Source organism: Oncorhynchus masou, chromosome 23 (assembly GCF_036934945.1).
Source record: "Oncorhynchus masou masou isolate Uvic2021 chromosome 23, UVic_Omas_1.1, whole genome shotgun sequence".
NCBI lineage: Eukaryota > Metazoa > Chordata > Actinopteri > Salmoniformes > Salmonidae > Oncorhynchus > Oncorhynchus masou.
In genome coordinates this window covers 37,150,637-37,167,483 of record NC_088234.1, presented here as the reverse complement: position 1 = coordinate 37,167,483, position 16,847 = coordinate 37,150,637, and the positions used below count along the sequence as shown (strand labels likewise).

The 16,847-nt window shown below is 40.6% G+C and overlaps 1 protein-coding gene across 7 annotated transcripts in view; it reads left to right on the top strand.

Moving 5' to 3' along the window:
- Positions 1–16,847, top strand: part of LOC135510771 (fibroblast growth factor receptor 2-like) — a 122,439-nt gene that overhangs the window by 66,594 nt on the left and 38,998 nt on the right. For all 7 annotated transcript variants that reach the window (XM_064931973.1, XM_064931974.1, XM_064931972.1 and 4 more), the window contains 4 exons: positions 5,309–5,430; positions 6,013–6,123; positions 9,138–9,328; positions 10,278–10,400. In XM_064931973.1, the coding sequence (XP_064788045.1) occupies positions 5,309–5,430; positions 6,013–6,123; positions 9,138–9,328; positions 10,278–10,400 (547 nt within the window). The remainder of the gene's footprint in view (positions 1–5,308; positions 5,431–6,012; positions 6,124–9,137; positions 9,329–10,277; positions 10,401–16,847) is intronic.

Below are 16,847 nucleotides of genomic sequence, written 5' to 3'. Positions count from 1 at the left end.
GAATTCCCTTATCTCTGAAAAGCATTTCTCATGTGTTCTTTTCTGTACTCGGGATTGTCTGTTTGCGCGCTAGTAGAATTGAAGTTGCATGGCGATAAAAGTGACCAAGTCAGTTCTAGCAAATGTAATTGATGTGCCAATGAAAGGAACTGTTTGTGCTGTGTGAGTTATGGATGGAATGCAAACGTTTTGCGAAAATTCAAAATGTTCTCCTAAGCATGCTCAGTTAAACCCTTTCTCTCTCTCTCTCTCTTTCTGTCTGTGTGTGTCTCTCTCTCTCTCTCTCTCTCTCTCTCTCTCTCTCTCTCGCTCTCTCTCTTTCATTCATCTCTGTCCCCCTCCGCTCCTCCTCTGTCATTCCCAAGTGCCTCAGGGGCCGTGTTGTAAATGCACAACATTCAGGAATGCTAACGTTTGTGGTGGCGTGAAAGGAAAAATAACATTGATTATGTGTGGTGGGCCAGTGCAGAATGGGTGCCATTGAGCTAGGGGTGGGGTAGTTGGGAAGCATGTATGTGGACAGAATAGGGATTGTGTTTCTGTGATGGGGTGCTGGCCTCAGGCCCCTGAGCCAGTGTGAATGTTTAGACAGCCGCAGGACTGGGCTGCAGGGGTGGGGCCTCCATCTTTCAATCAAACTAAGATCAGAGGGTCAATCTATGACCAAAGAGTCATAGGTCAGGGAGGTGTTGTGACCATGAGTAATAGTGGTGTGGAGTGTGTGGGGCTTGGTCTAGGGGTGTGTGTGTGTGTGTGTGTGTGTGTGTGTGTGTGTTTGTGTGTGCCTGTGTGAGTGTGTATAAAGGAGAGCTATTAGAAATTCTATGTGTAGCTATTCAGACCTTTCTCTTACAAAGTTTTCCAGAATTTTATGCAAACTGAGTGAGTGACTTACTTAGATTTACAGTTGAAGTTGGAAGTTTACATACACTTAGGTTGGAGAAATTAAAACTTTTTTTTCAACCACTCCACAAATTTCTTGTTAACAAGCTATAGTTTTGGCAAGTTGGTTAAGACATCTACATTGTGCATGACAGGCAGTGAGTTTGAAGGTCGGCCTTGAAATACATCCACAGGTACACCTCCAATTGACTCAAATTTGGTCAATTAGCCTATCAGAAGCTTCTAAATCCATGACATAATTTTCTGGAATTTTCCAAGCTGTTTAAAGGCACAGTCAACTTAGTGTATGTAACCTTCTGACCACCTGGTATTGTGATACAGTGAATTATAAGTGAAATAATCTGTCTGTAAACAATTGTTGGAAAAATGACTTGTGTCATGCACGAAGTAGATGTCCTAACCGACTTTCCAAAACTATAGTTTGTAAACAAGAAATTTGTTGAGTGGTTGAAAAACGAGTTTTAAAATCTCTTACACCTATGGGGGCGCTATTTCATTACTGGATAAAAAAAACGTGCCCGTTTTAAGCGCAATATTTTGTCACAAAAAGATGCTCGACTATGCATATAATTGACAGCTTTGGAAAGAGAACACTCTGACGTTTCCAAAACTGCAAAGATATTGTCTGTGAGTGCCCCAGAACTGATGCTACAGGCGAAACCAAGATGAAACTTCAAACAGGAAATTAGCAGAATTTTTGAGGCTCTGTTTTTCATTGTCTCCTTATATGGCTGTGAATGCGCAAGGAATGAGCCTGTCCGATCCATCTTTTCCCCAAGGCGTCTGCAGCATTGTGACGTATTTGTAGGCATATCATTGGAAGATTGACCATAAGAGACTACATTTGCCATGTGTCCGCCCGGTGTCCTCTGTCGAAATTGGTGCGTCATCTTCAGCTGCACGTCTTTTTCCAAGCGATTCAGAGGAGAAAGTAGACATCCACGAACATTATATTAATGAAGAGATATGTGAAAAACACCTTGAGGATTGATTCTAAACAGCGTTTGCCGTGTTTCAGTCGATATTATGGAGTTAATTTGGAAAACAGTTCGCCGTTTTGATGACTGAATTTTCGTTTTTTTTTGGTACCCAAACGTGATGTACAAAACAGAGTGATTTCTCCTACACAAAGAATCTTTCAGGAAAAACTGAACATTTGCTATGTAACTGAGAGTCTCCTCATTGAAAACATCCGAAGTTCTTCAAAGGTAAATGATTTTATTTGAATCCTTTTCTGGTTTTTGTGCAAATTTTGCCCGCTAAATGCTACGCTAAATGCTACGCTAGCTATCAATACTCTTACACAAATGCTTGTTTTGCTATGGTTCAAAAGCATATTTTGAAAATCTCAGATGACAGTGTTGTTAAGAAAAGGCTAAGCTTGAGAGCTAGCACATTCATTTCATTTCATTTGCGATTTTCATAAATAGTTAACGTTACGTTATGCTAATGAGCTTGAGGCTATAACTGGATACAGGTTTTTTTCATAGCCAAACGTGAACAAAACGGAGCGATTTGTCCTACACAAATAATATTTTTTTGAAAAACTGAACATTTGCTATCTAACTGAGAGTCTCCTCATTGAAAACATCTGAAGTTCTTCAAAGGTAAATGATTTTATTTGAATGGTTTTCTTGTTTTTGTGAAAATGTTGCTGGCTGAATTCTAGGCTTATAGCTATGCTAGCTATCAATACTCTTACACAAATGCTTGTTTAGCTATGGTTGAAAAGCATATTTTGAAAATCTGAGATGACAGTGTTGTTAACAAAAGTCTAAGCTTGAGAGCAAATATATTTATTTCATTTCATTTGCGATTTTCATGAATAGTTAACATTGCGTTATGCTAATGAGCTTGAGGCTATAAATAGAATCCCGGATCCGGGATTGCCCGACGCAAGAAGTTAATGACTCCAACCGAAGTGTATGTAAACTTCCGACTTCAACTGTATATAAAATCATATTAAAATAAGGTACTACAGAAGAAACCATTATTTGGAGGATCAGAGGATCCTTAACTTCTTAAAAAAAGCTGTGGATTGTTTTAAATCAAATAGATGATTGTTAAGTTGCAAATGTCAGTGAATGACAGGCACAGCCAGGCATATCGCAATATTTCAAAATACAATTGGATAGCAATTGGTTATTGATGTAAGGAGAAGACAATTAACACACTAGTCTTTTCGTTATCTAAATTCTCAACTTAATTGAGCGAACAGTATTGATTGGTGATCGAATTTTTCGCGATTGAGTTATTAGCCTAAGTTATGACTATCCAATTTACTCAGCTGACTATTTCTAGTGTGATCTTACATAAGCCTGCAAATGTGATGATGCATGAAATGCTTTATATTTTTTATGGTGAAAATTTGCTTCCCAAAACCTGAGTCTATGAGCAAGACAGTTATGCCTATTTGCGCTAATGTTTTTCCATTGTTTATATGCACTATGTTGTGTGCCCCCTGTTGGCTGTCAGTTTGGTCAATGACTTGTGTACATATGCCATGCCAGTCACTGACACCTGTAATTCCATGATTGTCACAGCCTTAGTGTGAAACATGTTAATTCCTTTGTGATGTGGACACGGCGGAACTTGAAGCTCTTGATCCGCTCCACTACAGCCCCATCGATGTGGATGGAGGCATGGTCGCACCTCTTTTCCTGTAGTCCACAATTAGCTCCTTTGTCTTGCTGACATTGAGGGAGAGATTGTTATCCTGGCACACTGTCAGGTCTCTGAACTCCTACCTATAGGCTGCCTCATTGTCTATAGGCTGCCCCACTGTCAAGTCGTCAGAAAACTTGATGGTGTTGGAGTCATGCGTGGCAACGCAGTCATGGGTAAACAGGGAGTAGAGGACGGGGCTAAACACCCACCCCTGAGGGGCCTCCATGTTGATGGTCAGCATGTCGGATTGGCTGTTGCCTACCCTCACCACCTGGGGAGGCCTGTCAGGAAGTCCAGGATTCAATTGTAGAAGGAGGTGTTTGGTCTCAGGAACCTGAGCTTGGTGATGAGTTTGGAGGGGACTATGGTGTTGAATGAGCTGTAGTCAATGAACAGCATTCTCACATAGGTATTCCTTTTGTCTAGGAGGGAGAGGGCAGTGTGGAGTGAAATAGAGATTGCGTCATCTGTGGATCTGTTGGGGCGGTATGCGAATTGGAGTGGGTATCTGGGAGGATGGTGCTGATGTGAGCCATGACCAGTCTTTCAGCGAATTCCTTGGCTATAGATGTTAGTGCTACGTGGCGATAGTCATTTAGGTAGGTTACCTTGGCGTTCTTGGGCACGTGGACTATGGTGGTATGCATGAAACAAGTTGGTATTACCGACTGGGTCAGAGAGAGGTTGTTAACCTTGTGATTGTTAACCTGTTTAAAGGTATTACATCGGAAAGCGAGATCACACTGTCATCCGGAGCAGCTGGTGCTCTCATACATGGTTCAGTATTCCTTACCTCAAAGCGAGCATAGCTTGTTAGGTTTGGAAACACTGTTGCTTTTATGTATTTTGTTTTGATGCTTTTTGTGCTATTGCTCTGTCTGCATGCTACGTGTCGCTTGTCCTATGTTGCCCTGAATGAGCTCACTGCTGATTGTCTGGATTGTTATTGTAATTGTTTTTAATAACCTGCCCAGGGACTGGGGTTGAAAATCTGCTGGCTGGCTAAAACCAGCACTTTTACTGATACATTGATAAATATGCCCTGTCCCTCTAAAAAAAATGTAAATAAACTCAATAGAAGTCTGGTAGGCTCGTGTCACTGGGCATCTCGCCGCTGGGTTTCCCTTTGTAATCCGTGATAGTTTGCAGGCCCTGCCATATCCATTGAGTGTCAGAACCGGCGTAGTAGGATTCGTTCTTAGTCTAGTATTGATGCTTTGCCTGTTTGATGTTTCGTCAGAGGTCGTAGTGGGGTTTCACATAGATGTCCGGATTAATGTCCCTCCTTGAAAGCGGCAGCTCTAGCCTTTAGCTCAGTATGAATGTTGCGAGTAATCCATGGCTTCTGGTTGGGATACGTACGGTCACTATGAAGATGTGGTCATCGATGCACTTATTAATGAATCTGATGTTATCAGATCAATCCTGTATCAGGGCATTATGTCCCTACCACCCTGGCACAGTCCACTGCCACCACATCGAGCCAATTAAGCACTTACACAACCTGATTGAAATGGAGAGGAAGTGGCAGAGAGAGAGAGAGAGGAGCATGGAAAATGCTGGCCTAGTGCCTGTTCGCTCTCTGTTTACCTCTCTTTCTCGTTCTCTTCATCTCCGTCTTGCAATTGCTTTCTCAATCTCGCTCTCTTGTTCTCTGTCACTCTTTTCTCTCTCGAATATGACTCAGGTGTTTGAACATGAACTGTTTCTCTAACGTTTCCCCTTTTCTCCTCTACAGGTTGACTCTGGGCAAGCCATTGGGCGAGGGCTGCTTTGGCCAGGTGGTGATGGCTGAAGCGTTAGGCATCGATAAGGACAAGCCGAAGGAGGCCATCACAGTGGCCGTGAAGATGCTGAAAGGTACGTTTGAGTTGGGGTGTATGTTGTGGCTGGGGTGTGTACATGGGTGTGTTTACTTATTTATGTCTTATGTACACTACATATACTGGCTATATGTGCATACGTGTGTGTGTACCTGTATGTAGGGGTTGTCGAGGTGGGGCTTGGGGGCCCAGGTAATGGTGCTGACAGCGGAATAAATCCAATGCCATTGTGTCTGACTGACTGGTTGCCTCGATCAGACCCATGAAACAGAGACTCATGTGCTGCTGGAGACAATAACTTCAGATTGACTGAATGTCTTTTAATTCCCTGGCTGCTGAAAGAATAGAGGCCTGTGTTTAATGGTCAAACTGCTATAATGTAATCTAGACCACCGCTGTCAGTGAAGCATGCTTAATAACGGCACAGATTAAGCTTGTCTGCTTGGACTGTAGGACAGACGGGCTGGGGCGTCATGGGTTATGGGGAAAGAGATGTGGGTAGTGTGTGTGCGTGCGCTTGTCTCTATGCATGAATACGTTTGTGTGTGTGTGATTTTTTTTTTTATGTGTGTCTGTTTTGTCCTCTACAGTATATTGATGCCTTGTTTTCCCCCTCCAGACGATGCTACAGAGAAAGACCTGTCTGACCTTGTGTCAGAGATGGAGATGATGAAGATGATTGGGAAACACAAGAACATCATCAACCTACTAGGGGCCTGTACACAAGATGGTGAGTATGAGGGGCTTTACCTTAAAGGGACAATCCACCCAAAACCACTAATTCGTAGGATTAACAGTGCGAAAACAAATATTTTTTGTGAACTAATCTTTCCTTTTGCCGTTATAACAACGTTGTTAGCAAAATGTGAAAATCATTGTGTAAATCTGTTCCAGCTCAAGTCGACAAAACCCACAATGCAATGCTCTCTCTGGGCCGGCTGGCTAGCTAGCTAGCTAGCAAACATAGCTACACACAATAATACCAAAGTCAATATCAGCATGTGGAGCTAGCTAGCTGTAAAATGGCATCAACAAACTGGACGATCAATTTACCCTTGGTATATTTTTCTATGATACTACTATGGATACTTTCATTCATATCCTGGTACTACTATGATACTTTCACTTATTCCATAGTCTGAATCATGGAAATGTACCATGGTTTTGGCTTTGAAGTATGATGGTACTGCCATGCACCTAAGTAATACCATGGTATTGCATAATTTATACCATGGTAAATGTGGATCATTGAAATACAATGGTTTTAACCTGCATTATACATTATACCATAATGCACAATTATGATAAATGGTAACAATAATTATCATAAGGTACCATCTTTATTAATTGTGGCAGTATAATGCATTAAATAAATAAACCTCCCAAGGTAAAAAGAGGTTGTTTGGTATTATATTGATTAATTTATATACCAGTGTGGACAAGTTTCTGATAAGGTCAGGCTACTATTGTTGGTCCTAGTTTGTCTGTAACATCAAAAGAAAAAGGGAAATAGTTAGTGTGAAAAAGGGGTAGTACTTTCTGTATATGCCTAGTTAGTAAGTCAGTTGAACGAGAGAGCCAACTGAAGAGAGAAGCACCATATAAACTAAATATTTTAAACGTTATCATTATAGTTAGCGAGTTATAAAGCATGTGATTAACTTGACGTTTCAAATCCTGTGTAATTAAGCGAGTGTAATGATAAGTTATTTTTGGATGATGTTTTCATGGTTTAATTCATTTATAAAATCCATTAGCATAGATGGTAAAGTTAGCGCCAGTCAAGCTAGCCTGTCGTTGTCACGACAGAACCAACGAACGTGTAATCAAAGGGAAACATTGTAACTTACTGTTTTTAGGGATATGTTGAGATTTAGATTTTGAAAATGTATCTATGTGATAAGATGATAATACCTTTTTACAAATATTTTTTTAGTATATTGGCTATTTAGAACTGTGTAAGAGTAGTCAAGTCAGTTGAATGATGGAGAGCCAACTGAAAACTGTATTGAAGAGAGAAGCACCAGATAAACTATTGAAAAAATCTAAGGTTTCAGACTCCCTTCATTCTTCTCACCATACCTTATTCAGGTCCCAATGTGTAAGAAGGTACACTACACTACCAGACAATGTGTTGTGGTTTTTCACATTGAGCTAAAGGGGTTTAAGAGGGTACTAGGCCTACGCTTTGCCATTGCAGAGTGAGTAGTAAATGTTGCATTTTGTGAGTACCATAAATTACTATGTTTTTGGTCGCTTTACCTGTAAACATTGTAAACAACTACCATGCTTTCATGTTTCACTACATGCTGCTAGTACAAAACATAGGTATTTTTTCAAAAATATATAATGTTTTTGTGGTCACTATCATGGCAGGAAAATACAATGGTATTGGTACAAATACCATGATATTTTCCTGCCATGGTATTACAATGAATAAAATAGCATGATACTATAATGTTTTTTGGTTCACTACCAGGGAGCAAAATACCATTGTATTGCAACAGTACCATGGTATTTTCCTGCCATGGTAGTGACCAAAAAAACATTATAGTACTATGCCATTTTTATTTTTTTCATTGTACTACCATGGTAGATTTTTGTAAGGGTAGGAGTCTCTCAACGAGTTAAACTTGCAGTTTGTCTCTGCCCCAGAGCGAGTGCAGAGTATGTTGCTATGTCAACAATGGCCCTGTCCCGCATTTCCCACAAACACACAGGGTGCATTGCAAGATGCAACTTTAAGGAGAAACTGAGTTGGGAAAATTAGGTACACTGTTTATATTGAGCACATATAAGTGAAATATATACTTTGTTATGATAATAAACAGATGCACGTATTCAAGACAAGTATGCCCTTACCGTCTATTGGCAATCTGGACTGGACTGTTTTAAAAGTATTATGAAATGTGATAGTGTGTTATCACTATCTCCCCTGACAAGAACCATGTAGCTATGACGCGTTTCTACACGATTTCCTGATTTCATAGACAGACCACTTAGAAGTTAAATCATGGGGGAAATTGTTATTTTAACCACTGATAGAACATAGGCTTTCACAAAATCCTAAGTTTCATGATTTTATTTCTGAGGTGGAGTATCCCTTTAACCTGTCTAGTCGGAACCAACTCGCAACAGCCAGTGAAAGTGCAGGGCGCCAAATTCAAAACAACAGAAATCACATAATTAAAATTCCTCAAGCATACAAGTATTTTACACCATTTTAAAGATAAAATTCTTATTAATCCAGCCACAGTGTCTGATTTCAAAAAGGATGTACAGCGAAAGCACCACAAAAGATTATGTTCGGACACCATCAAGCCACAGAAAAACACAGCCATTTTTTTCATTTGGTGGCCATTAATAAACACAAACAATGCTCCCAAAACACCCAAATACGTCCTTTGGTTCCATTGTGGTGAAATGAGAAACAAGAAAGCATGCGCATGCTCACACACCGAAATGTATTGCTAGAGTAGAGTTGCCAAGTTCTCTCCCACACACCTACAATGAATATAGTGTTGAACAGAACTCTACCCTCCCATATATTTGTCATTAGTCCATGTTTGAACTGTCCCCCACAAATTGTTTCAGTCAACATTTAAATCCTGATGCCCAAAATCCCTGCTTGACTCGGTTACTTCTCTCCTCTCCACTTTGGAAAGCAGTGGTCAGTCAGTGTGGTTGAGTCCTAAATGAGTGTGTGTCTCTCTTTCTCTCTCTCTCTCTGTTTGTGTGTGTCAGGCCCTCTGTATGTGATAGTGGAATATGCCTCTAAAGGGAACCTGAGGGAGTACCTACGTGCCCGCAGGCCCCCTGGCATGGAGTACTCCTACGATATTAACCGCTGCTCAGACGAACAGCTCGCCTTCAAGGACCTGGTCTCCTGTACCTACCAGGTGGCACGGGGCATGGAATATCTCGCCTCGCAGAAGGTGCACACACCACACACAAACACACCATGTTCATTCTCACCATTCTGCTTGGTAGACAGACTTCCATGACATTGCACTGGGCCTTTGTGATAGGGCTTTATAGCTAAAGGTGATTGTGTAAAAAGTGTGTGTTTATCATTTTGGAATTGTTAGTTAGATTACTCGTTGGTTATTACTGCATTGTCGGAACTAGAAGCATAAGCATTTCGCTACACTCGCATTAACATCTGCTAACCATGTGTATGTGACAAATAAAATTTGATTTGATTGTGGGAATATTGTCTCCTAAAAACACATCTCTAGCCCTCTATCCAAATCCCAGCATTGTCTCTTGCTATCACACAAAGCCTTTCTGTGCAGACAACTGAAGAATATATTTTTCACAACAGGGAATGGGCACATAGCCCAACACTCCATCACGCTCCCTCTCACTAGAGGAATCTGTCAGAGGCTAGAGCATACAATCACAGAGTATGTTAAGACACACACATACACACACACACACACACACACACTCTGGCACGCAGTCATGCACAGAGACACACATGCACACCTAGGCACACAAAACAACTTATGTATGTCAAAAATAGTTTTCAGATTCAGGCTTGTTTCTCATGCATGTGCAATGTCATCATGGTATATTAGGTAGCATGTGGTTAGTTGAATGTGTGTGTTTTTTTGGGTTACTACACGTATAAAGTATAAAAGCATTTATTAGCATCGCTTGCTTGTATTTTAGCATTTGCATATGTATTTATTTGCACAATGAAGTAACTGTATCATGTTCTCTTCTCCTTTTCCCAATCTTTCCACTGGTTTTCCTCTCTTCTTCTACCCTCTTCTGCTTTTCTAACCTTTTTCTCTCCTCTCCATCCACCCCTGCCCTTTCACAATTACCACTGTTATCTTTTCTCCCCTTCTCCTATTTTATCTCCTTCTCTCCATCCAGTGTATACATAGAGATCTAGCAGCGAGGAATGTCCTGGTCACAGAAAGCAACTTTATGAAGATTGCAGACTTTGGCCTGGCCAGAGACGTCCACAACATTGATTACTATAAAAAGACAACTAACGTGAGTATTTTGTGGGGGGGTGTAAGTTAGTGTTCTGTGGTGTTGTGAGGGGTTGTATGTGACAGAGTTTGGGGTCAATTCCATTTAAATTCTGTTAAAAGTCCAGGTAGTCGATAATGGACTATAACAGATATGTATGTATTTGGTGCTGTATATGAACTAATATACTGTACATGGGTTGTGATGTTAAAAATGATTTGTTAGTTTACAATTGTACAATCTATGCTCCCTGCATATAAAATCCACGAAGACTACCGGAAAGCCCCGAACAAACACAAGATTGTAATTTTTGTAAACTCACATGGTGGAGGAACATACATGTATTGCCTGTAGCCTACTGTACACAGTAAGCTGTAAATGGCACTTCACTTTTTACTATAAAGAACAACTGTGAGGATTTTTCTACAATAGTCACAACAATCTTTATAGAATATAAATGTAATTACATGTGTAAATACATATGAGTGAACATTAGCAAGCAAGCAGCAGATGGAACAGAAATGGAATTCTCTCTTCCTTCTCCCCGGTTTTAGCTTGTTTTAGGATATTTACTAGCCCATACCAGTGACAAACATAGCTATGTTATTAACATATGGCAGTACACAAACAAAATCTAGCTAATTTATTTAGCTAAAGTGACTTCAGGAAATATTCACACCCCTTGACTTTTTCCACATTTTGTTGTGTTATAAAGTGGGATTAAAATTGTTTTAATTGTATTTATTATGGAAATGTATATAATTGTAGTTCATAAAAGTTAACAAATTTGAAGTTAGAATAGCTTGAACATGTGAGAGTTGGTTTGGTGCCTCTAGCTTGAACGGTTCAATAGTTAATGTTGTGGAGTTATTCAATGGAAATGTGTATTATTACAGTTCCTAAAATGTTAAAATATTTTTTATTTAGGTTAGCCTGAACATGAGAAAGTGGGTTTGGTGATGTTATGCTAATGTATGCTAATGTATTCTGACCCCAATTAGTCAACTGGCCTATTGTTTGGTCGTTAGACTGTTGGTCGACCTTGAATGTTTTAGTTGAGCAGTAACAAATATATATATTTGCGCCCATCTCAGTAAACAAATCCATTGCGGAGGCCTAGGCTAAACGCCAATTTATGCTTGATCCGAAAATGTGGTCAGAGACTACATATGGAGGGTGTGATGCAATTGCAGAGCCTCCAGAGGCATGCAGAGGCAAAAGCGAGCTCTGTACCACATCGCCTTGCTCCTCCCAAATGTTTTATTTTGTATTTAACCTTTATTTAACTAGGCAAGTCAATTAAGAACACATTCTTATTTACAATAACGGCACAATGCAGGGTGTATCTATATAAAAAAATACACTTTTAAATAAATAATTTTAAATAATAAATTTGACCAATTGATTGGTCTAAAGAACAAACAGCTGTAGGTCGACCAAGATTCTTTTTGGTCAGGGAGATCCCTAGTCTTAAACTGGTTAGTATTTATGTGGTTGGTCATTAGTTGTGTTGTTCAGTAGTTGTCTGTTTTATTATTTATTTAACTAGGCAAGTCAGTTAGGAACAAATTCTTATTTACAATGACGGCCTACCAGGGAACAGTGGGTTAACTGCCTTTTTCAGGGGCAAAACAACAGATTTTTACCTTGTCAGTTGTGGGTTTGTGGTCAGTAGTTGTTGCTACGCAACAGTTGCCTTGGCTGGCCTGCTCCCTCTATGGCTAAAGCCAGTGTAAAAAAAATGCTAACATATACAGTACATTTGTTCTTTTAAACTAAATAAGTACTGCACTTTAACTAGGTCTGTTGCAGGGACCTTATTACCGCCACACCGACAGTCATGACCGCAGTCAAATTCCGCTTGACCGCACTCTGGACATGGCTAACGATCATCAGGTCACACAGAGCTCGTCTCTAACCACTCTGACTTCAATGCAGTGTATCACAACCGGCCATGATCGGGAGTCCTATAGGTTGGCGCACAACTGGCCCAGCATCGTCCGAGTTTGGTGAGGGTTTGGCCGGAGTGGCTTTACTTGGCTAATCACGCTCTAGCAAGTCCTTGTGGCGGGCCAGGCGCCTGCAGGCTGACCTCGATCGTCAGGTGAGCGGTGTTTACTCCGACACATTGGTGCTGCTGGCTTCCGGGTTAAGCAGGCGGGTGTTAAGAAGCACGATTTGGCGGTTCATGTTTCGGAGGACGCATGACTCGACCTTCGCCTCCCAAGCTCATTGGGGAGTTGCAGCGATCTTGCTTTTTTTTTGACTCGCCTCACGGTGATTTATCAATTCGAAGAAAGAATTTCAACAACAGGTCGAAACTGAGTGGAAACATGGCCTTTGTGGATGTTGTTTCAAAGCTGAACACCGAAATGGACAGCACTTTCTAAGGTGATTCATTCAACACCCATGCACATATTATAGCCCAAGCCCAAAAAATACCCTGAATTAAAATGATTGTGCTGTTATACAATACATAGCCTACCACATGTTACACACAGCAGAAAAAAAACTGATTTGGTTCATAATTGGTTTCATTAATTCTAGTAATCACATTTTAGTGTGTATTATTATGCATACTGGATGGACTGGTTTCCTTATGCTGTGCTCCAAACTTAATATCCATGAGTCTGGGAGAGAACATATAGGCCTAGGTGATGCTGTTGGTTCATTGAGTGTGCAGGGCAGTTTACGGAGCTAACCTACATGTTTATTTGACACATTACCTTTACCTACAGAGTATCTCACCAACATTTCCATCTCCTCTCTTTCCTCTATTCCTTTCCTGGGTGCACAGTAGGCTGTCAACAGTTAAATTAAATATGTTTTGAATGGCCCATAGATGTTCCTAATGCGTGCGTGTTTGTTAATTAACAATCAGTTATTTTGCATGACCCTAAATCTGACCCACAAAACGTATTTGCTAGATTCATGATAGTGTTGTTAGACAAAGCAAGGAAAGTGAACTTCAAAACCTGATGTCATTTTATTGGAATTAGCAGTTGTTGTTGGTAAATAATGAATCTGCTAGCTTCTGACATGACGTACTGCATCTAGAAAGAGATCAGTTGGTGTGTTACTAAAACAGCATTATCTATTGATTGGTCGGAGCTATTCCTAATATTTTTTCAGTTTTGAAAAGCAGAGAAAGATTTTATACACTGTTTTTGTCTGACTTGTTCGGGGGGAGTGGGCAAAACGACAGTTGTTTGGAAACGGATGGGGGAAAAGGTGTTAATGCAGTTACTGAAACTGCTGTTTCATGAGATCCGTAGGGGATATTTTTGTTCCGTGAACAGGTTTGAATAGCGGAGAAGGAGATGAAAGTGTCGCACCTTCTCCAACAAGTTAGACAAAACGTTGGAAGTGTTCAAAATATTAGCTGTTTATTGAAAGTTACGTCTTACGTCTTAAGTCTTACAATTTAAAATCTAATAGCTAAACTACTGTGGCTTAGACTTATGAATTAAAATGTATACATTATATAAAAAAGTTATGTAATCACACTGGTCATGGCTAGTCTACATACAGTAAAGTATTTAGTCAGCCACCAATTGTGCAAGTTCTCCCACTTAAAAAGATGAGAGGCCTGTAATTTTCATCACAGGTACACTTCAACTATGACAGACAAAATGAGGGGAAAAATCCAGAAAATCACATTGTAGGATTTTTTTAATGAATTTATGAGCAAATTATGGTGGAAAATACGTATTTGGTCACCTACAAACAAGCAAGATTTCCTGTAACTTCTTCTTTAAGAGGCTCCTCTGTCTTCCACTCGTTACCTGTATTAATGGCACCTGTTTGAACTTGTTATCAGTATAAAAGACACCTGTCCACAACCTCAAACAGTCACACTCCAAGCTCCATTATGGCCAAGACCAAAGAGCTCTCAAAGGACTCCAGAAACAAAATTGTAGACCTGCACCAGGCTGGGAAGACTGAATCTGCAATAGGTAATCAGCTTGGTTTGAAGAAATCAACTGTGGGAGCAATTATTAGGAAATGGAAGACATACAAGATCACTGATAATCTCCCCCGATCTGGGGCTCCACGCAAGATCTCACCCCGTGGGGTCAAAATGATCACAAGAACGGTGAGCAAAAATCCCAGAACCACACGGGGGGACCTAGTGAATGACCTGCAGAGAGCTGGGACCAAAGTAACAAAGCCTACCATCAGTAACACACTACGCCGCCAGGGACTCAAATCCTGCAGTGCCAGACGTGTCCCCCTGCCTAAGCCAGTATATGTCCAGGCCCGTCTGAAGTTTGCTAGAGAGCATTTAGATGATCCTGAAGACGATTGGTAGAATGTCATATGGTCAGATGAAACCAAAATATAACTTTTTGGTAAAAACTCAACTCGTCTTGTTTGGAGGACAAAGAATGCTGAGTTGCATCCAAAGAACACCATACCTACTGTGAAGCATGGGGGTGGAAACATCATGCTTTGGGGCTGTTTTTCTGCAAAGGGACCAGGACGACTGATCCATGTAAAGGAAAGAATGAATGGGGCCATGTATCATGAGATTTTGAGTGAAAACCTCCTTCCATCAGCAAGGGCATTGAAGATGAAACTAGGCTGGGTCTTTCAGCATTTTTTGCCCCACTGTACCTTAAAGTTGCAACAGCATTTCTAGCTTAAACAGTGTAAGAGTTGCGTGCTAAATAATAAAAAGTCAGAGGTATGATGACGAGTTAAACCCGGGAGGGACTTTTGCATCGCAAGTCCCCCGAAATATGAAGCATGATGAAGATGTAGAACGGAACCACTGTTTTGTTCAAAAGCTGAGGAATTGGAGGTGGAGAAATGTAACCACTCAACAAAAAAAGAAAAACAACAAAAAAAACAATTAAAAAAATAGGTGAGCTATGGATACAAAATTGAAATGTTATCCATAATCAGAGGTTAAATGGTATCCGTTTAAAATTACATTGTTTCGAAACAATTGAGTAGGACAAGCATATTTTTAGGGTTCTGATGGGGTATGACAAATTGGACTAAGCACATTTATTATATATAGTGCATTTGGAAACTATTCAGACCTTGACTTTTTCCACATTTTGTTATGTTACAGCCTTATTCTAAAATGGATTAAATAGTTTTTCCCCCCTCAATCTACACACAATACCCCATAATGACAAAGCAAAAACAGGTTTAGACATTTTTGTAAATGCATGGTGTTAAATATTTTTGTATTCATATATTCACGTCATTGACACTTACAAATAATTAAAATGTAGTTGCTAGTAGAATGTTACAATGCGAATGTCGTGTAAAAAAACTACTTTTTATAGATTGTTTTAGAACTAAACCTCTCTTGCACTGCACTGCTTTGTAACAACTTTTGCTCAGTTGTTTCAGTGGGCTGGCCCTCATCTGCTCTGTAAGCAAATTATTCCCATAGCTCGCTTCTGGGAGAGTTTTGTCAACAAGCTGCAGGCATGGAGGTATGATATCTTCTTTAGAAGAAGCCATGTTGTCTGCATTCTCTCTCCTCTCGCTTGCTCCTCAAAAGTGGCTTGCACTGTCAGCTGCAAGTGCAAGCATGGCTGGCTTACTACGGCCCCCTTAAGATTCAGACAAATTACTAGACATACAGATTGATGGATCGAGTCTATGATGTGAGACAGATTTGACTGAAGTACCGAAAGTAATAGAACGTCTAGTTCCGAACCGTTATTCGTGTTCTAGTATTTAATAAGTACCGAAGGGTCGGTGTACCGTGCAACACCAAAGTAAACGTTGTTAAACTAGAACCCAGTTGTGTCATTTTGAGTTAGCACTTCCCTCCCTCCCTTCTCAGTCTTGGCAGAGATTGGAGGTTCCCAGACCATCAGTAAATGCAGTGCTTATAGAGTGGCTCTGTGCCTCTCTTGTTCCTTCACTTCCATAGCCACTTGTCCAAACAGCCCGAGAGAGAGAGACAGATACTGAAAGAGATGGAGAGCAGAGTGCTTGTCATCTTCATAGTAGACCCCCAGTAGCATTCATCCCATTCCCACTGTAGAGCATAGCACAGCCTGCTGCTTTTTCATTACACATACTATAATGCAGAAAACCTAGCCTAGTTGAAAACAACCACCCACAACAGCATGGGCCATAGACAGTGGGTGATGGTGAGGATGTAGTCTAGGAGAAAAGAGACTTATTTCAGAAAGTGTATTAAAAAGGTAGGGGCAGATATAATGTTAATCATCATGACGGTTCCTCTGAGGACGGATATCATCACCATCTATGAGGGCCTCCTAACCCTATCTGGGAAAGCTGATTACCTGGCGGGTCAATCAAGGCAAAAGTTGCAGATGTCCAGACGGGAGGGGACAAGAGTCTCTGCTTTGATGTTTGTAGAGAACGACAGGGTTTTGTCCTGGGTCACGCTAAGGTTCTTTGCACTTTGGGAGGGCAACACTGGAGTTGTCAGCCATGATGAAGAGGTCTTTGAGCGGACAGGCCTTCACCAGA